At 43.1% G+C, this 21,954-nt stretch overlaps 1 protein-coding gene across 4 annotated transcripts in view; it reads left to right on the top strand.

Annotated features, from left to right (window-relative positions):
• The window catches only part of LOC124124177 (beta-1,4-galactosyltransferase 4-like), a 74,084-nt gene that overhangs the window by 33,548 nt on the left and 18,582 nt on the right, over positions 1–21,954 (top strand). For all 4 annotated transcript variants that reach the window (XM_046487276.2, XM_046487275.2, XM_046487274.2 and 1 more), the window contains exon 3: positions 4,622–4,854. In XM_046487276.2, coding sequence (XP_046343232.2) covers positions 4,622–4,854 — 233 coding nt within the window. The remainder of the gene's footprint in view (positions 1–4,621; positions 4,855–21,954) is intronic.

The raw sequence follows: 21,954 nt of genomic DNA, 5'->3' as shown, positions 1-21,954 counted from the left end.
ATAAACGAACTGAATCAAGGGAAGACTGTAAGCCCCGTGGGGTTGTAGACAAGAGCGTTGTGTCATCGGCCAATAACACACAGGGTATATAGATGCCATAAACAGAGAGGCCATCGTTTGCTTTCCTTAGTTCACATATAAGGTCATTTATGAAAACGAGAAAGAACCATGCTGACATAACTCGACCTTGCCCAACACCTTGTTTAATGGGAAACACGTCAGATCTTTCTCCGTTGTAGGATATAAAAGCACAGCTGTCTGTATAGCTATGGAAAAGTAAGTTCCATAATTTACCTTTCACACCAAGGTCATGTAATTTAACAAAAAGACCGTCGTGCCAAATACGATCGAAAGCTTTTTCATTATCTAAAAATGCAGCAAACACTTGTGATTCTCTTTCTAGGTAAAAATTAACACATTCTAAAACGGTGAATACAGACATGATTGCTCCATGTTCCTTTCTGAAACCAAATTGTAAAGTATCGGGGAATGATTGGAGATTACTGGGTGTATATTTTTCTATTCTACTTAGAATGATTTTCTCTAGGAGTTTAGATAGGCACGATGTAAGAGTTATGCCCCTGTAGTTACGTGGATCATGTTTGTCGTTTTTGCCTTTATAAATAGGTATTATCATGCCTTTTCTGAAGGCACATGGATAATACTGGGATGCAAGTATTTGATTGAATAGGTGTTTGAGGGTTACTACAAGCATCTCTCCTCCAAATATCAGGTGTTCATTTGTGATACCATCAGGTCCTGGAGATTTGTTTCTTTTAAGGTTGTGTATATGTGATCTTATTTCTGGGACTTGGATTTCTGTATACAGGATATCATCTAGTGGATCATGATTATGACGATTTTGTTCCATGATATAATGAAGTTTTGATACAATGGTGAGTTTAAAGTTTTCGTCAAAATCATCAGACTGGTGAGGTTTTGCCAAGTCTGAATAATAGTCACCCCACAGTTTACATATATCAGCTGAAGAAACAGCACTACGTCCATTGTAAACTAATTTATCAATAACCGGACTCTTGCGTCTCAACTTACGAACATGTTTATAGAATGTGTTTATATCGGCTTCACATGTCTTTTCTAGTTCTGTACTTATTTCTTTGCGCTGTTTACGTTTTGATTTTCGGTGCAAACGTCTAAATTCCCTTTTTGCATTTTTATAGGATTTGTATAATCTAGAGTTTCCTCCCCGTGGTCTATTATCTGCTATCCATTCTCGTCTGGCCGACCTCATTTCATAGTGGGACTGATTTAACCCATCAGTTTTCCAATAGGGCTTCAAATGTGATCTATATACACTTTGGGGGATATTGTTAGAGCTGGCCTTCATAAGACATTTACTTAGCTCTTCGTTAAAATGCTCTATGACATCAGGTTGAACGTGGTCAGATGCTATACATACAGAGGAGAGAAGTGTGTCAACTTCTTTTGTATACATAATTATGTGTATTTCGTCTGCCTTGGGCCACTTTGGAACATGTGTTGTTTCCATATTGGGTGGGGTTTGATGTGTACATTGTATGCAGACAAGGCAAGGCAAGTGGTCCGAAGTATCGTACTGACATTGATCAAGTATGCTGCACTGGATGATGCAGTTACGCATGTTGGATGGTATGAGGGCATAGTCAATAAGTGATGTATTAGCATTGTCTTTACTTCTGTACGTATACCGGGGACCTGTGTTGCATAGGTTATGCGTTACACTAACTAGGTGCCTATGATCTATTACCTTTTGTAGTAATATATTGATGGAGGCTGTAATCCATTGATGGAGGCTGTAATACAGTCACACCAAGCATTGATGTAGACTGTAATAACAAAAAATGTAGACTACAATACATTGATCGAGGCTGTAATACATTGATGGAGACTGTAATACATCGATGGGGGCTGTAATACATTGATGGAGGCTGTAATACATTGATTGGGATTGTAATACATTGATGTAGACTGTAATACATTGATTGAGGCTGTTATACATTAATGGAGGCTGTAATACATTGATGGAGGCTGTAATACATTGATGGAGGATGTAATACATTGATGGCAGCTGTAATACATTGTTGTAGACTGTAATACATTGATGGAGGATGTAATACATTGATGGAGGCTGTAATACATTGATGGATGCTGTAAAACATTGATGGAAGCTGTAATACATTGATGTAGACTGTAATACATTGATGGAGGATGTAATACATTGATGGAGGCTGTAATACATTGATGGAGGCTGTAATACATTGATGTAGACTGTAATACATTGATGGAGGATGTAATACATTGATGGAGGTTGTAATACATTGATGTAGACTGTAATCCATTGATTGAGGCTGTAATACATTGATGGAGGCTGTAATACATTGATGGAGGCTGTAATACAGTCATAAGAAGCATTGATGTAAAATATATTACATTGATGGTGGCTGTAATACATTGATGTAGACTGTAATACATTGATGGAGGCTGTAATACATTGATGGAGGCTGTAATACATTGATGGAGGCTGTAATACATTGATGTAGACTGTAATACATTGATGGAGGATGTAATACATTGATGGAGGCTGTAATACATTGATGGAGGCTGTAATACATTGATGTAGACTGTAATACATTGATGGAGGCTGTAATACATTGATGTAGACTGTAATCCATTGATTGAGGCTGTAATACATTGATGGAGGCTGTAATACATTGATGGAGGCTGTAATACAGTCATAAGAAGCATTGATGTAGACTATAATACATTGATGGTGGCTGTAATACATTGATGTAGACTGTAATACATTGATGGAGGCTGTAATACATTGATGTAGACTGTAATACATTGATGGAGGCTTTAATACATTGATGGAGGCTGTAATACATTGATGGAGGCTGTAATACATTGATGGAGGCTGTAATACATTGATGGAGGCTGTAATACATTGATGGATGCTGTTATACATTGATGGAGGCTGTAATACATTGAAGGGGACTGTAATATATTGATGGAGGCTGTAATCCATTGATGGAGGCTGTAATACAGTCACACCAAGCATTGATGTAGACTGTAATAACAAAAAATGTAGACTACAATACATTGATCGAGGCTGTAATACATTGATGGAGACTGTAATACATCGATGGGGGCTGTAATACATTGATGGAGTCTGTAATACATTGATTGGGATTGTAATACATTGATGTAGACTGTAATACATTGATTGAGGCTGTTATACATTAATGGAGGATGTAATACATTGATGGAGGCTGTAATACATTGATGGAGGATGTAATACATTGATGGCAGCTGTAATACATTGTTGTAGACTGTAATACATTGATGGAGGATGTAATACATTGATGGAGGCTGTAATACATTGATGGATGCTGTAAAACATTGATGGAAGCTGTAATACATTGATGTAGACTGTAATACATTGATGGAGGATGTAATACATTGATGGAGGCTGTAATACATTGATGGAGGCTGTAATACATTGATGTAGACTGTAATACATTGATGGAGGATGTAATACATTGATGGAGGTTGTAATACATTGATGTAGACTGTAATCCATTGATTGAGGCTGTAATACATTGATGGAGGCTGTAATACATTGATGGAGGCTGTAATACAGTCATAAGAAGCATTGATGTAAAATATATTACATTGATGGTGGCTGTAATACATTGATGTAGACTGTAATACATTGATGGAGGCTGTAATACATTGATGGAGGCTGTAATACATTGATGGAGGCTGTAATACATTGATGTAGACTGTAATACATTGATGGAGGATGTAATACATTGATGGAGGCTGTAATACATTGATGGAGGCTGTAATACATTGATGTAGACTGTAATACATTGATGGAGGATGTAATACATTGATGGAGGCTGTAATACATTGATGTAGACTGTAATACATTGATTGAGGCTGTAATACATTGATGGAGGCTGTAATACATTGATGGAGGCTGTAATACAGTCATAAGAAGCATTGATGTAGACTATAATACATTGATGGTGGCTGTAATACATTGATGTAGACTGTAATACATTGATGGAGGCTGTAATACATTGATGGATGCTGTAAAACATTGATGGAGGCTGTTATACAGTCATAAGAAGCATTGATGTAGACTGTAATACATTGATTGAGGCTGTAATACAGTTATGTAGACTGTAATACATCGATGGAGGCTGTAATACATTGATGGGGATTGTAATACATTGATGTAGACTGTAATTCATTGATTGAGGCTGTTATGCATTGATGGAGGCTGTAATACATTGATGGAGGCTGTAATACAGTCATACCAAGCATTGATGTAGACTATAATACATTGATGGAGGCTGTAATACAATGATGGAAGCTGTAATACATTGATGTAGACTGTAATACATTGATGGAGGCTGTAATACATTGATTGAGGCTGTAATACATTGATGTAGACAGTAATGTTGATGGAAGCTCTAATACATTGATGTAGACTGTAATACATTGACGGAGGCTGTAATACATTGATGTAGACTGTAATACATTGATGGAGGCTGTGATACATTGAAGGAGACTGTAATACATTGATGGAGGCTGTAATCTCTTCTTGTTTTAGTTGGTGTTTCTTCCATAAACGAGAGTCTGGTCACGCTGGAAGGACTTATCGGAAAGTATATCTCGAGTCGACCAGGCGGTCACTTCAAGCCCCCAGAGTGTGTGTCTCGAACTAAGACAGCTGTCATTGTGGCATACAGGAACAGACAACGCCACCTTGTGGTGCTCCTCAATCACCTCATCCCCTTCCTAGTCCGTCAGCAGGCAGACTTCGCCATATTTGTTGTAGAGCCGGTGAGAGATCCTTCATGGCATTGTTGTGATAGAGTGATTGAGAGGTGCATCATGACATCGTTGTGGTAGAGTGGGAGAAAGGCAACCATGACACTATTTTGGCAGAGTGGGTGAGAGATCCAACATGACATTGTTGTGATAGAGTGGGTGACAGTTCCATTATGACATCGTTGTGGTAGAGTGGGTGAGAGATCCATCATGACATTGTTGTGGTAGAGTGGACGAAAGATCCATCATGACATTGTTGTGGTAGAGTGGGTGAGAGATCCATCATGACATTGTTGTGGTAGAGTGGACGAGAGATCCCTCATGACATTGTTGTCATACAGCGGGTGAGAGATCCTTCATGATATTGTTATGGTAGAGTGGACGAGAGATCCCTCATGACATTGTTGTCATACAGCGGGTGAGAGATCCTTCATGACATTGTTGTGGTAGAGTGGGTGAGAGATCCTTCATGACATTGTTGAGGTAGGGTGGGTGAGAGATCCTTCATGACATTGTTGTGGTAGAGTGGGTGAGCGATCCATTATGACATTGTTGTGGTAGGGTGGGTGAGAGATCCTTCATGACATTGTTGTCATACAGCGGGTGAGAGATCCTTCATGATATTGTTGTGGTAGAGTGGGTGAGAGATCCTTCATGACATTGTTGTGGTAGAGTGGGTGAGAGATCCTTCATGACATTGTTGTCATACAGCGGGTGAGAGATCCTTCATGATATTGTTGTGGTAGAGTGGGTGAGAGATCCTTCATGACATTGTTGTGGTAGAGTGGGTGAGAGATCCTTCATGACATTGTTGTCATACAGCGGGTGAGAGATTCTTCATGATATTGTTGTGGTAGAGTGGGTGAGAGATCCTTCATGACATTGTTGTGGTAGAGTGGGTGAGAGATCGTTCATGACATTGTTGTGGTAGAGTGGACGAGAGATCCCTCATGACATTGTTGTCATACAGCGGGTGAGAGATCCTTCATGATATTGTTGTGGTAGATTGGACGAGAGATCCCTCATGACATTGTTGTCATACACCGGGTGAGAGATCCTTCATGACATTGTTGTGGTAGAGTGGGTGAGAGATCCTTCATGTCATTGTTGTGGTAGAGTGGGTGAGAGATCCTTCATGACATTGTTGTGATAGAGTGGGTGAGAGATCCATTATGACATTGTTGTGATAGAGTGGGTGAGAGATCCATTATGACATTGTTGTGGTAGGGTGGGGGAGAGATCCTTCATGACATTGTTGTAATAGAGTGGGTGAGAGATCCATTATGACATTGTTGTGGTAGACTGGGTGGGAGATCCATCATGACATTGTTGTGATAGGGTGGGTGAGAGTTCCATTATGACATTGTTGTGGTAGAGTGGGTGAGAGTTCGATTATGACATTGTTGTGGTAGAGTGGGTGAGAGATCCTTCATGACATTGTTGTGGTAAAGTGGGTGAGAGTTCCATTTGGACATTGTTGTGGTAGGGTGGGTGAGAGATCCATCATGACATTGTAGTTTTAGTTTGGGTGAGATATCCATTATGACATTGTTGTGGTAGACTGGGTGAGAGATCCATCATGACATTGTTGTGGTAGAGTGGGTGAGAGATCCATTATGACATTGTTGTGGTAAAGTGGGTGAGAGTTCCATTTGGACATTGTTGTGGTAGGGTGGGTGAGAGATCCATCATGACATTGTTGTGGTAGAGTGGACGAGAGATCCATTATGACATTGTTGTCGTAGAGTGGGTGACAGTTCCATTATGACATTGTTGTGGTAGAGTGGGTGAGAGATCCATCATGACATTGTTGTGGTAGAGTGGGTGAGAGATCCATTACGACATTGTTGTGGTTGGGTGGGTGAGAGATCCATCATGACATCGTTGTGGTAGAGTGGGTGAGAGATCAATCATGACATTGTAGTTTTAGTTTGGGTGAGATATCCATCATGACATTGTTGTGGTAGAGTGGACGAGATATCCATTATGACATTGTTGTGGTAGGATGGGTGAGAGATCCATTATGACATTGTTGTGGTAGAGTGGGTGAGAGATCCATCATGACATTGTTGTGGTAGGGTGGGTGAGAGATCCATCATGACATCGTTGTTGTAGAGTGGGTGAGAGATCCATTATGACATTTTTGTCATAAAGCGGGTGAGAGATCCTTCATGACATTGTTGTGGTAGAGTGGGTGAGAGATCCATCATGACATTGTTGTGGTAGAGTGGACGAGAGATCCATCATGACATTATTGTGGTAGAGTGGGTGAGAGATCCATCATGACATTGTTGTGGTAGAGTGGGTGAGAGATCCATCATGACATTGTTGTGGTAGAGTGGGTGAGAGATCCATTATGATATTGTTGTGGTAGAGTGGGTGAGAGATCCATTATGGCATTGTTGTGGTAGAGTGGGTGAGCGATCCATTATGATATTGTTGTGGTTGGGTGGACGAGAGATCCATTATGACATTGTTGTGATAGGGTGGGTGAGAGATCCATCATGACATTGTTGTGGTAGAGTGGACGAGAGATCCATCATGACATTGTTGTGGTACGGGGGGGGGGGGGGGGGGGGGGGGGAGAGTTCCATTATGACATTGTTGTGATAGAGTGGGTGAGAGTTCCATTATGACATTGTTGTGGTAGAGTGGGTGAGAGATCCTTCATGACATTGTTGTGGTAAAGTGGGTGAGAGATCCATCATGACATTGTAGTTTTAGTTTGGGTGAGATATCCATTATGATATTGTTGTGGTAGACTGGGTGAGAGATCCATCATGACATTGTTGTGGTAGAGTGGGTGAGAGATCCATTATGACATTGTTGTGGTAAAGTGGGTGAGAGTTCCATTTGGACATTGTTGTGGTAGGGTGGGTGAGAGATCCATCATGACATTGTCGTGGTAGAGTGGACGAGAGATCCATTATGACATTGTTGTGGTAGAGTGGGGGATAGTTCCATTATGACATTGTTGTGGTAGAGTGGGTGAGAGATTCATTATGACATTGTTGTGGTTGGGTGGGTGAAAGTTCCATTCTGACATTGTTTTGGTAGAGTGGGTGAGAGATCCATCATGACATTGTTGTGGTAGAGTGGGTGAGAGATCCATTACGACATTGTTGTGGTTGGGTGGGTGAGAGATCCATCATGACATCGTTGTGGTAGAGTGGGTGAGAGATCCATCATGACATTGTAGTTTTAGTTTGGGTGAGATATCCATCATGACATTGTTGTGGTAGAGTGGACGAGAGATCCATTATGACATTGTTGTGGTAGGATGGGTGAGAGATCCATTATGACATTGTTGTGGTAGAGTGGGTGAGAGATCCATCATGACATTGTTGTGGTAGAGTGGGCGAGAGATCCATTATGACATTTTTGTCATAAAGCGGGTGAGAGATCCATCATGACATTGTTGTGGTAGAGTGGGTGAGAGATCCATCATGACATTGTTGTGGTAGAGTGGACGAGAGATCCATCATGACATTATTGTGGTAGAGTGGGTGAGAGATCCATCATGACATCGTTGTTGTAGAGTGGGCGAGAGATCCATTATGACATTTTTGTCATAAAGCGGGTGAGAGATCCATCATGACATTGTTGTGGTAGAGTGGGTGAGAGATCCATCATGACATTGTTGTGGTAGAGTGGACGAGAGATCCATCATGACATTATTGTGGTAGAGTGGGTGAGAGATCCATCATGACATTGTTGTGGTAGAGTGGGTGAGAGATCCATCATGACATTGTTGTGGTAGAGTGGGTGAGAGATCCATTATGATATTGTTGTGGTAGAGTGGGTGAGAGATCCATTATGGCATTGTTGTGGTAGAGTGGGTGAGCGATCCATTATGATATTGTTGTGGTTGGGTGGACGAGAGATCCATTATGACATTGTTGTGATAGGGTGGGTGAGAGATCCATCATGACATCGTTGTTGTAGAGTGGGTGAGAGATCCATTATGACATTTTTGTCATAAAGCGGGTGAGAGATCCATCATGACATTGTTGTGGTAGAGTGGGTGAGAGATCCATCATGACATTGTTGTGGTAGAGTGGACGAGAGATCCATCATGACATTGTTGTGGTAGAGTGGGTGAGAGATCCATCATGACATTGTTGTGGTAGAGTGGGTGAGAGATCCATCATGACATTGTTGTGGTAGAGTGGACGAGAGATCCATTATGACATTGTTGTGGTAGGATGGGTGAGAGATCCATCATGACATTGTTGTGGTAGAGTGGGTGAGAGATCCATCATGACATTGTTGTGGTAGAGTGGGTGAGAGATCCATTATGACATTGTTGTGGTAGAGTGGGTGAGAGATCCATTATGACATTGTTGTGGTAGGGTGGGTGAGAGATCCATCATGACATCGTTGTTGTAGAGTGGGTGAGAGATCCATTATGACATTTTTGTCATAAAGCGGGTGAGAGATCCATCATGACATTGTTGTGGTAGAGTGGACGAGAGATCCATCATGACATTGTTGTGGTAGAGTGGACGAGAGATCCATCATGACATTATTGTGGTAGAGTGGGTGAGAGATCCATCATGACATTGTTGTGGTAGAGTGGGTGAGAGATCCATCATGACATTGTTGTGGTAGAGTGGGTGAGAGATCCATTATGATATTGTTGTGGTAGAGTGGGTGAGAGATCCATTATGGCATTGTTGTGGTAGAGTGGGTGAGCGATCCATTATGATATTGTTGTGGTTGGGTGGACGAGAGATCCATTATGACATTGTTGTGATAGGGTGGGTGAGAGATCCATCATGACATCGTTGTTGTAGAGTGGGTGAGAGATCCATTATGACATTTTTGTCATAAAGCGGGTGAGAGATCCATCATGACATTGTTGTGGTAGAGTGGGTGAGAGATCCATCATGACATTGTTGTGGTAGAGTGGACGAGAGATCCATCATGACATTGTTGTGGTAGAGTGGGTGAGAGATCCATCATGACATTGTTGTGGTAGAGTGGACGAGAGATCCATCATGACATTGTTGTGGTAGAGTGGACGAGAGATCCCTTATGACATTGTTGTGGTAGAGTGGGGGATAGTTCCATTATGACATTGTTGTGGTAGAGTGGGTGAGAGATCCATCATGACATTGTTGTGGTAGAGTGGGTGAGAGATCCATTATGATATTGTTGTGGTAGAGTGGGTGAGAGATCCATTATGGCATTGTTGTGGTAGAGTGGGTGAACGATCCATTATGATATTGTTGTGGTTGGGTGGACGAGAGATCCATTATGACATTGTTGTGGTAGAGTGGGGGATAGTTCCATTATGACATTGTTGTGGTAGAGTGGGTGAGAGATCCATTATGACATTGTTGTGGTTGGGTGGGTGAAAGTTCCATTCTGACATTGTTTTGGTAGAGTGGGTGAGAGATCCATCATGACATTGTTGTGGTAGAGTGGGTGAGAGATCCATTACGACATTGTTGTGGTTGGGTGGGTGAGAGATCCATCATGACATCGTTGTGGTAGAGTGGGTGAGAGATCCATCATGACATTGTAGTTTTAGTTTGGGTGAGATATCCATCATGACATTGTTGTGGTAGAGTGGACGAGAGATCCATTATGACATTGTTGTGGTAGGATGGGTGAGAGATCCATTATGACATTGTTGTGGTAGAGTGGGTGAGAGATCCATCATGACATTGTTGTGGTAGAGTGGGCGAGAGATCCATTATGACATTTTTGTCATAAAGCGGGTGAGAGATCCATCATGACATTGTTGTGGTAGAGTGGGTGAGAGATCCATCATGACATTGTTGTGGTAGAGTGGACGAGAGATCCATCATGACATTATTGTGGTAGAGTGGGTGAGAGATCCATCATGACATCGTTGTTGTAGAGTGGGCGAGAGATCCATTATGACATTTTTGTCATAAAGCGGGTGAGAGATCCATCATGACATTGTTGTGGTAGAGTGGGTGAGAGATCCATCATGACATTGTTGTGGTAGAGTGGACGAGAGATCCATCATGACATTATTGTGGTAGAGTGGGTGAGAGATCCATCATGACATTGTTGTGGTAGAGTGGGTGAGAGATCCATCATGACATTGTTGTGGTAGAGTGGGTGAGAGATCCATTATGATATTGTTGTGGTAGAGTGGGTGAGAGATCCATTATGGCATTGTTGTGGTAGAGTGGGTGAGCGATCCATTATGATATTGTTGTGGTTGGGTGGACGAGAGATCCATTATGACATTGTTGTGATAGGGTGGGTGAGAGATCCATCATGACATTGTTGTGGTAGAGTGGACGAGAGATCCCTCATGACATTGTTGTGGTACGGGGGGGAGGGGGGGGGGGGGGGGGGGAGAGTTCCATTATGACATTGTTGTGATAGAGTGGGTGAGAGTTCCATTATGACATTGTTGTGGTAGAGTGGGTGAGAGATCCTTCATGACATTGTTGTGGTAGAGTGGGTGAGAGATCCTTCATGACATTGTTGTCATACAGCGGGTGAGAGATCCTTCATGATATTGTTGTGGTAGAGTGGGTGAGAGATCCTTCATGACATTGTTGTGGTAGAGTGGGTGAGAGATCCTTCATGACATTGTTGTCATACAGCGGGTGAGAGATTCTTCATGATATTGTTGTGGTAGAGTGGGTGAGAGATCCTTCATGACATTGTTGTGGTAGAGTGGGTGAGAGATCGTTCATGACATTGTTGTGGTAGAGTGGACGAGAGATCCCTCATGACATTGTTGTCATACAGCGGGTGAGAGATCCTTCATGATATTGTTGTGGTAGATTGGACGAGAGATCCCTCATGACATTGTTGTCATACACCGGGTGAGAGATCCTTCATGACATTGTTGTGGTAGAGTGGGTGAGAGATCCTTCATGTCATTGTTGTGGTAGAGTGGGTGAGAGATCCTTCATGACATTGTTGTGATAGAGTGGGTGAGAGATCCATTATGACATTGTTGTGATAGAGTGGGTGAGAGATCCATTATGACATTGTTGTGGTAGGGTGGGGGAGAGATCCTTCATGACATTGTTGTAATAGAGTGGGTGAGAGATCCATTATGACATTGTTGTGGTAGACTGGGTGGGAGATCCATCATGACATTGTTGTGATAGGGTGGGTGAGAGTTCCATTATGACATTGTTGTGGTAGAGTGGGTGAGAGTTCGATTATGACATTGTTGTGGTAGAGTGGGTGAGAGATCCTTCATGACATTGTTGTGGTAAAGTGGGTGAGAGTTCCATTTGGACATTGTTGTGGTAGGGTGGGTGAGAGATCCATCATGACATTGTAGTTTTAGTTTGGGTGAGATATCCATTATGACATTGTTGTGGTAGACTGGGTGAGAGATCCATCATGACATTGTTGTGGTAGAGTGGGTGAGAGATCCATTATGACATTGTTGTGGTAAAGTGGGTGAGAGTTCCATTTGGACATTGTTGTGGTAGGGTGGGTGAGAGATCCATCATGACATTGTTGTGGTAGAGTGGACGAGAGATCCATTATGACATTGTTGTCGTAGAGTGGGTGACAGTTCCATTATGACATTGTTGTGGTAGAGTGGGTGAGAGATCCATCATGACATTGTTGTGGTAGAGTGGGTGAGAGATCCATTACGACATTGTTGTGGTTGGGTGGGTGAGAGATCCATCATGACATCGTTGTGGTAGAGTGGGTGAGAGATCAATCATGACATTGTAGTTTTAGTTTGGGTGAGATATCCATCATGACATTGTTGTGGTAGAGTGGACGAGATATCCATTATGACATTGTTGTGGTAGGATGGGTGAGAGATCCATTATGACATTGTTGTGGTAGAGTGGGTGAGAGATCCATCATGACATTGTTGTGGTAGGGTGGGTGAGAGATCCATCATGACATCGTTGTTGTAGAGTGGGTGAGAGATCCATTATGACATTTTTGTCATAAAGCGGGTGAGAGATCCTTCATGACATTGTTGTGGTAGAGTGGGTGAGAGATCCATCATGACATTGTTGTGGTAGAGTGGACGAGAGATCCATCATGACATTATTGTGGTAGAGTGGGTGAGAGATCCATCATGACATTGTTGTGGTAGAGTGGGTGAGAGATCCATCATGACATTGTTGTGGTAGAGTGGGTGAGAGATCCATTATGATATTGTTGTGGTAGAGTGGGTGAGAGATCCATTATGGCATTGTTGTGGTAGAGTGGGTGAGCGATCCATTATGATATTGTTGTGGTTGGGTGGACGAGAGATCCATTATGACATTGTTGTGATAGGGTGGGTGAGAGATCCATCATGACATTGTTGTGGTAGAGTGGACGAGAGATCCATCATGACATTGTTGTGGTACGGGGGGGGGGGGGGGGGGGGGGGGGGGAGAGTTCCATTATGACATTGTTGTGATAGAGTGGGTGAGAGTTCCATTATGACATTGTTGTGGTAGAGTGGGTGAGAGATCCTTCATGACATTGTTGTGGTAAAGTGGGTGAGAGATCCATCATGACATTGTAGTTTTAGTTTGGGTGAGATATCCATTATGATATTGTTGTGGTAGACTGGGTGAGAGATCCATCATGACATTGTTGTGGTAGAGTGGGTGAGAGATCCATTATGACATTGTTGTGGTAAAGTGGGTGAGAGTTCCATTTGGACATTGTTGTGGTAGGGTGGGTGAGAGATCCATCATGACATTGTCGTGGTAGAGTGGACGAGAGATCCATTATGACATTGTTGTGGTAGAGTGGGGGATAGTTCCATTATGACATTGTTGTGGTAGAGTGGGTGAGAGATTCATTATGACATTGTTGTGGTTGGGTGGGTGAAAGTTCCATTCTGACATTGTTTTGGTAGAGTGGGTGAGAGATCCATCATGACATTGTTGTGGTAGAGTGGGTGAGAGATCCATTACGACATTGTTGTGGTTGGGTGGGTGAGAGATCCATCATGACATCGTTGTGGTAGAGTGGGTGAGAGATCCATCATGACATTGTAGTTTTAGTTTGGGTGAGATATCCATCATGACATTGTTGTGGTAGAGTGGACGAGAGATCCATTATGACATTGTTGTGGTAGGATGGGTGAGAGATCCATTATGACATTGTTGTGGTAGAGTGGGTGAGAGATCCATCATGACATTGTTGTGGTAGAGTGGGCGAGAGATCCATTATGACATTTTTGTCATAAAGCGGGTGAGAGATCCATCATGACATTGTTGTGGTAGAGTGGGTGAGAGATCCATCATGACATTGTTGTGGTAGAGTGGACGAGAGATCCATCATGACATTATTGTGGTAGAGTGGGTGAGAGATCCATCATGACATCGTTGTTGTAGAGTGGGCGAGAGATCCATTATGACATTTTTGTCATAAAGCGGGTGAGAGATCCATCATGACATTGTTGTGGTAGAGTGGGTGAGAGATCCATCATGACATTGTTGTGGTAGAGTGGACGAGAGATCCATCATGACATTATTGTGGTAGAGTGGGTGAGAGATCCATCATGACATTGTTGTGGTAGAGTGGGTGAGAGATCCATCATGACATTGTTGTGGTAGAGTGGGTGAGAGATCCATTATGATATTGTTGTGGTAGAGTGGGTGAGAGATCCATTATGGCATTGTTGTGGTAGAGTGGGTGAGCGATCCATTATGATATTGTTGTGGTTGGGTGGACGAGAGATCCATTATGACATTGTTGTGATAGGGTGGGTGAGAGATCCATCATGACATCGTTGTTGTAGAGTGGGTGAGAGATCCATTATGACATTTTTGTCATAAAGCGGGTGAGAGATCCATCATGACATTGTTGTGGTAGAGTGGGTGAGAGATCCATCATGACATTGTTGTGGTAGAGTGGACGAGAGATCCATCATGACATTGTTGTGGTAGAGTGGGTGAGAGATCCATCATGACATTGTTGTGGTAGAGTGGGTGAGAGATCCATCATGACATTGTTGTGGTAGAGTGGACGAGAGATCCATTATGACATTGTTGTGGTAGGATGGGTGAGAGATCCATCATGACATTGTTGTGGTAGAGTGGGTGAGAGATCCATCATGACATTGTTGTGGTAGAGTGGGTGAGAGATCCATTATGACATTGTTGTGGTAGAGTGGGTGAGAGATCCATTATGACATTGTTGTGGTAGGGTGGGTGAGAGATCCATCATGACATCGTTGTTGTAGAGTGGGTGAGAGATCCATTATGACATTTTTGTCATAAAGCGGGTGAGAGATCCATCATGACATTGTTGTGGTAGAGTGGACGAGAGATCCATCATGACATTGTTGTGGTAGAGTGGACGAGAGATCCATCATGACATTATTGTGGTAGAGTGGGTGAGAGATCCATCATGACATTGTTGTGGTAGAGTGGGTGAGAGATCCATCATGACATTGTTGTGGTAGAGTGGGTGAGAGATCCATTATGATATTGTTGTGGTAGAGTGGGTGAGAGATCCATTATGGCATTGTTGTGGTAGAGTGGGTGAGCGATCCATTATGATATTGTTGTGGTTGGGTGGACGAGAGATCCATTATGACATTGTTGTGATAGGGTGGGTGAGAGATCCATCATGACATCGTTGTTGTAGAGTGGGTGAGAGATCCATTATGACATTTTTGTCATAAAGCGGGTGAGAGATCCATCATGACATTGTTGTGGTAGAGTGGGTGAGAGATCCATCATGACATTGTTGTGGTAGAGTGGACGAGAGATCCATCATGACATTGTTGTGGTAGAGTGGGTGAGAGATCCATCATGACATTGTTGTGGTAGAGTGGGTGAGAGATCCATCATGACATTGTTGTGGTAGAGTGGACGAGAGATCCATCATGACATTGTTGTGGTAGAGTGGACGAGAGATCCCTTATGACATTGTTGTGGTAGAGTGGGGGATAGTTCCATTATGACATTGTTGTGGTAGAGTGGGTGAGAGATCCATCATGACATTGTTGTGGTAGAGTGGGTGAGAGATCCATTATGATATTGTTGTGGTAGAGTGGGTGAGAGATCCATTATGGCATTGTTGTGGTAGAGTGGGTGAACGATCCATTATGATATTGTTGTGGTTGGGTGGACGAGAGATCCATTATGACATTGTTGTGGTAGAGTGGGGGATAGTTCCATTATGACATTGTTGTGGTAGAGTGGGTGAGAGATCCATTATGACATTGTTGTGGTTGGGTGGGTGAAAGTTCCATTCTGACATTGTTTTGGTAGAGTGGGTGAGAGATCCATCATGACATTGTTGTGGTAGAGTGGGTGAGAGATCCATTACGACATTGTTGTGGTTGGGTGGGTGAGAGATCCATCATGACATCGTTGTGGTAGAGTGGGTGAGAGATCCATCATGACATTGTAGTTTTAGTTTGGGTGAGATATCCATCATGACATTGTTGTGGTAGAGTGGACGAGAGATCCATTATGACATTGTTGTGGTAGGATGGGTGAGAGATCCATTATGACATTGTTGTGGTAGAGTGGGTGAGAGATCCATCATGACATTGTTGTGGTAGAGTGGGCGAGAGATCCATTATGACATTTTTGTCATAAAGCGGGTGAGAGATCCATCATGACATTGTTGTGGTAGAGTGGGTGAGAGATCCATCATGACATTGTTGTGGTAGAGTGGACGAGAGATCCATCATGACATTATTGTGGTAGAGTGGGTGAGAGATCCATCATGACATCGTTGTTGTAGAGTGGGCGAGAGATCCATTATGACATTTTTGTCATAAAGCGGGTGAGAGATCCATCATGACATTGTTGTGGTAGAGTGGGTGAGAGATCCATCATGACATTGTTGTGGTAGAGTGGACGAGAGATCCATCATGACATTATTGTGGTAGAGTGGGTGAGAGATCCATCATGACATTGTTGTGGTAGAGTGGGTGAGAGATCCATCATGACATTGTTGTGGTAGAGTGGGTGAGAGATCCATTATGATATTGTTGTGGTAGAGTGGGTGAGAGATCCATTATGGCATTGTTGTGGTAGAGTGGGTGAGCGATCCATTATGATATTGTTGTGGTTGGGTGGACGAGAGATCCATTATGACATTGTTGTGATAGGGTGGGTGAGAGATCCATCATGACATTGTTGTGGTAGAGTGGACGAGAGATCCCTCATGACATTGTTGTGGTACGGGGGGGAGGGGGGGGGGGGGGGGGGGAGAGTTCCATTATGACATTGTTGTGATAGAGTGGGTGAGAGTTCCATTATGACATTGTTGTGGTAGAGTGGGTGAGAGTTCCATTATGACATTGTTGTGGTAGAGTGGGTGAGAGATCCTTCATGACATTGTTGTAGTAAAGTGGGTGAGAGATCCATCATGACATTGTAGTTTTAGTTTGGGTGAGATATCCATTATGATATTGTTGTGGTAGACTGGGTGAGAGATCCATCATGACATTGTTGTGGTAGAGTGGGTGAGAGATCCATTATGACATTGTTGTGGTAAAGTGGGTGAGAGTTCCATTTGGACATTGTTGTGGTAGAGTGGGTGAGAGATCCATCATGACATTGTTGTGGTAGAGTGGACGAGAGATCCATTATGACATTGTTGTGGTAGAGTGGGGGATAGTTCCATTATGACATTGTTGTGGTAGAGTGGGTGAGAGATCCATTATGACATTGTTGTGGTTGGGTGGGTGAAAGTTCCATTCTGACATTGTTTTGGTAGAGTGGGTGAGAGATCCATCATGACATTGTTGTGGTAGAGTGGGTGAGAGATCCATTACGACATTGTTGTGGTTGGGTGGGTGAGAGATCCATCATGACATCGTTGTGGTAGAGTGGGTGAGAGATCCATCATGACATTGTAGTTTTAGTTTGGGTGAGATATCCATCATGACATTGTTGTGGTAGAGTGGACGAGAGATCCATTATGACATTGTTGTGGTAGGATGGGTGAGAGATCCATTATGACATTGTTGTGGTAGAGTGGGTGAGAGATCCATCATGACATTGTTGTGGTAGAGTGGGCGAGAGATCCATTATGACATTTTTGTCATAAAGCGGGTGAGAGATCCATCATGACATTGTTGTGGTAGAGTGGGTGAGAGATCCATCATGACATTGTTGTGGTAGAGTGGACGAGAGATCCATCATGACATTATTGTGGTAGAGTGGGTGAGAGATCCATCATGACATCGTTGTTGTAGAGTGGGCGAGAGATCCATTATGACATTTTTGTCATAAAGCGGGTGAGAGATCCATCATGACATTGTTGTGGTAGAGTGGGTGAGAGATCCATCATGACATTGTTGTGGTAGAGTGGACGAGAGATCCATCATGACATTATTGTGGTAGAGTGGGTGAGAGATCCATCATGACATTGTTGTGGTAGAGTGGGTGAGAGATCCATCATGACATTGTTGTGGTAGAGTGGGTGAGAGATCCATTATGATATTGTTGTGGTAGAGTGGGTGAGAGATCCATTATGGCATTGTTGTGGTAGAGTGGGTGAGCGATCCATTATGATATTGTTGTGGTTGGGTGGACGAGAGATCCATTATGACATTGTTGTGATAGGGTGGGTGAGAGATCCATCATGACATCGTTGTTGTAGAGTGGGTGAGAGATCCATTATGACATTTTTGTCATAAAGCGGGTGAGAGATCCATCATGACATTGTTGTGGTAGAGTGGGTGAGAGATCCATCATGACATTGTTGTGGTAGAGTGGACGAGAGATCCATCATGACATTGTTGTGGTAGAGTGGGTGAGAGATCCATCATGACATTGTTGTGGTAGAGTGGGTGAGAGATCCATCATGACATTGTTGTGGTAGAGTGGACGAGAGATCCATTATGACATTGTTGTGGTAGGATGGGTGAGAGATCCATCATGACATTGTTGTGGTAGAGTGGGTGAGAGATCCATCATGACATTGTTGTGGTAGAGTGGGTGAGAGATCCATTATGACATTGTTGTGGTAGAGTGGGTGAGAGATCCATTATGACATTGTTGTGGTAGGGTGGGTGAGAGATCCATCATGACATCGTTGTTGTAGAGTGGGTGAGAGATCCATTATGACATTTTTGTCATAAAGCGGGTGAGAGATCCATCATGACATTGTTGTGGTAGAGTGGGTGAGAGATCCATCATGACATTGTTGTGGTAGAGTGGACGAGAGATCCATCATGACATTATTGTGGTAGAGTGGGTGAGAGATCCATCATGACATTGTTGTGGTAGAGTGGGTGAGAGATCCATCATGACATTGTTGTGGTAGAGTGGGTGAGAGATCCATTATGATATTGTTGTGGTAGAGTGGGTGAGAGATCCATTATGGCATTGCTGTGGTAGAGTGGGTGAGCGATCCATTATGATATTGTTGTGGTTGGGTGGACGAGAGATCCATTATGACATTGTTGTGATAGGGTGGGTGAGAGATCCATCATGACATCGTTGTTGTAGAGTGGGTGAGAGATCCATTATGACATTTTTGTCATAAAGCGGGTGAGAGATCCATCATGACATTGTTGTGGTAGAGTGGGTGAGAGATCCATCATGACATTGTTGTGGTAGAGTGGACGAGAGATCCATCATGACATTGTTGTGGTAGAGTGGGTGAGAGATCCAGCATGACATTGTTGTGGTAGAGTGGGTGAGAGATCCATCATGACATTGTTGTGGTAGAGTGGGTGAGAGATCCATTATGATATTGTTGTGGTAGAGTGGGTGAGAGATCCATCATGACATTGTTGTGGTAGAGTGGACGAGAGATCCATCATGACATTGTTGTGGTAGAGTGGACGAGAGATCCATTATGACATTGTTGTGGTAGAGTGGGGGATAGTTCCATTATGACATTGTTGTGGTAGAGTGGGTGAGAGATCCATCATGACATTGTTGTGGTAGAGTGGGTGAGAGATCCATTATGATATTGTTGTGGTAGAGTGGGTGAGAGATCCATTATGGCATTGTTGTGGTAGAGTGGGTGAGCGATCCATTATGATATTGTTGTGGTTGGGTGGACGAGAGATCCATTATGACATTGTTGTGGTAGAGTGGGGGATAGTTCCATTATGACATTGTTGTGGTAGAGTGGGTGAGAGATCCATTATGTCATTGTTGTGGTTGGGTGGGTGAAAGTTCCATTCTGACATTGTTTTGGTAGAGTGGGTGAGAGATCCATCATGACATTGTTGTGGTAGAGTGGGTGAGAGATCCATTACGACATTGTTGTGGTTGGGTGGGTGAGAGATCCATCATGACATCGTTGTGGTAGAGTGGGTGAGAGATCCATCATGACATTGTAGTTTTAGTTTGGGTGAGATATCCATCATGACATTGTTGTGGTAGAGTGGACGAGAGATCCATTATGACATTGTTGTGGTAGGATGGGTGAGAGATCCATTATGACATTGTTGTGGTAGAGTGGGTGAGAGATCCATCATGACATTGTTGTGGTAGAGTGGGCGAGAGATCCATTATGACATTTTTGTCATAAAGCGGGTGAGAGATCCATCATGACATTGTTGTGGTAGAGTGGGTGAGAGATCCATCATGACATTGTTGTGGTAGAGTGGACGAGAGATCCATCATGACATTATTGTGGTAGAGTGGGTGAGAGATCCATCATGACATCGTTGTTGTAGAGTGGGCGAGAGATCCATTATGACATTTTTGTCATAAAGCGGGTGAGAGATCCATCATGACATTGTTGTGGTAGAGTGGGTGAGAGATCCATCATGACATTGTTGTGGTAGAGTGGACGAGAGATCCATCATGACATTATTGTGGTAGAGTGGGTGAGAGATCCATCATGACATTGTTGTGGTAGAGTGGGTGAGAGATCCATCATGACATTGTTGTGGTAGAGTGGGTGAGAGATCCATTATGATATTGTTGTGGTAGAGTGGGTGAGCGATCCATTATGATATTGTTGTGGTTGGGTGGACGAGAGATCCATTATGACATTGTTGTGATAGGGTGGGTGAGAGATCCATCATGACATCGTTGTTGTAGAGTGGGTGAGAGATCCATTATGACATTTTTGTCATAAAGCGGGTGAGAGATCCATCATGACATTGTTGTGGTAGAGTGGGTGAGAGATCCATCATGACATTGTTGTGGTAGAGTGGACGAGAGATCCATCATGACATTGTTGTGGTAGAGTGGGTGAGAGATCCATCATGACATTGTTGTGGTAGAGTGGGTGAGAGATCCATCATGACATTGTTGTGGTAGAGTGGACGAGAGATCCATTATGACATTGTTGTGGTAGAGTGGGTGAGAGATCCATTATGACATTGTTGTGGTTGGGTGGGTGAAAGTTCCATTCTGACATTGTTTTGGTAGAGTGGGTGAGAGATCCATCATGACATTGTTGTGGTAGAGTGGGTGAGAGATCCATCATGACATTGTTGTGGTTGGGTGGGTGAGAGATCCATCATGACATCGTTGTGGTAGAGTGGGTGAGAGATCCATCATGACATTGTAGTTTTAGTTTGGGTGAGATATCCATCATGACATTGTTGTGGTAGAGTGGACGAGAGATCCATTATGACATTGTTGTGGTAGGATGGGTGAGAGATCCATTATGACATTGTTGTGGTAGAGTGGGTGAGAGATCCATCATGACATTGTTGTGGTAGAGTGGGCGAGAGATCCATTATGACATTTTTGTCATAAAGCGGGTGAGAGATCCATCATGACATTGTTGTGGTAGAGTGGGTGAGAGATCCATCATGACATTGTTGTGGTAGAGTGGACGAGAGATCCATCATGACATTATTGTGGTAGAGTGGGTGAGAGATCCATCATGACATCGTTGTTGTAGAGTGGGCGAGAGATCCATTATGACATTTTTGTCATAAAGCGGGTGAGAGATCCATCATGACATTGTTGTGGTAGAGTGGGTGAGAGATCCATCATGACATTGTTGTGGTAGAGTGGACGAGAGATCCATCATGACATTATTGTGGTAGAGTGGGTGAGAGATCCATCATGACATTGTTGTGGTAGAGTGGGTGAGAGATCCATCATGACATTGTTGTGGTAGAGTGGGTGAGAGATCCATTATGATATTGTTGTGGTAGAGTGGGTGAGCGATCCATTATGATATTGTTGTGGTTGGGTGGACGAGAGATCCATTATGACATTGTTGTGATAGGGTGGGTGAGAG

This window comes from Haliotis rufescens, unplaced genomic scaffold, assembly GCF_023055435.1.
Source record: "Haliotis rufescens isolate VD_foot unplaced genomic scaffold, xgHalRufe1.0.p SCAF_1, whole genome shotgun sequence".
In the NCBI taxonomy this organism is placed as follows: Eukaryota; Metazoa; Mollusca; class Gastropoda; order Lepetellida; family Haliotidae; genus Haliotis; species Haliotis rufescens.
This window is presented reverse-complemented; position numbering and strand designations above follow the sequence as displayed.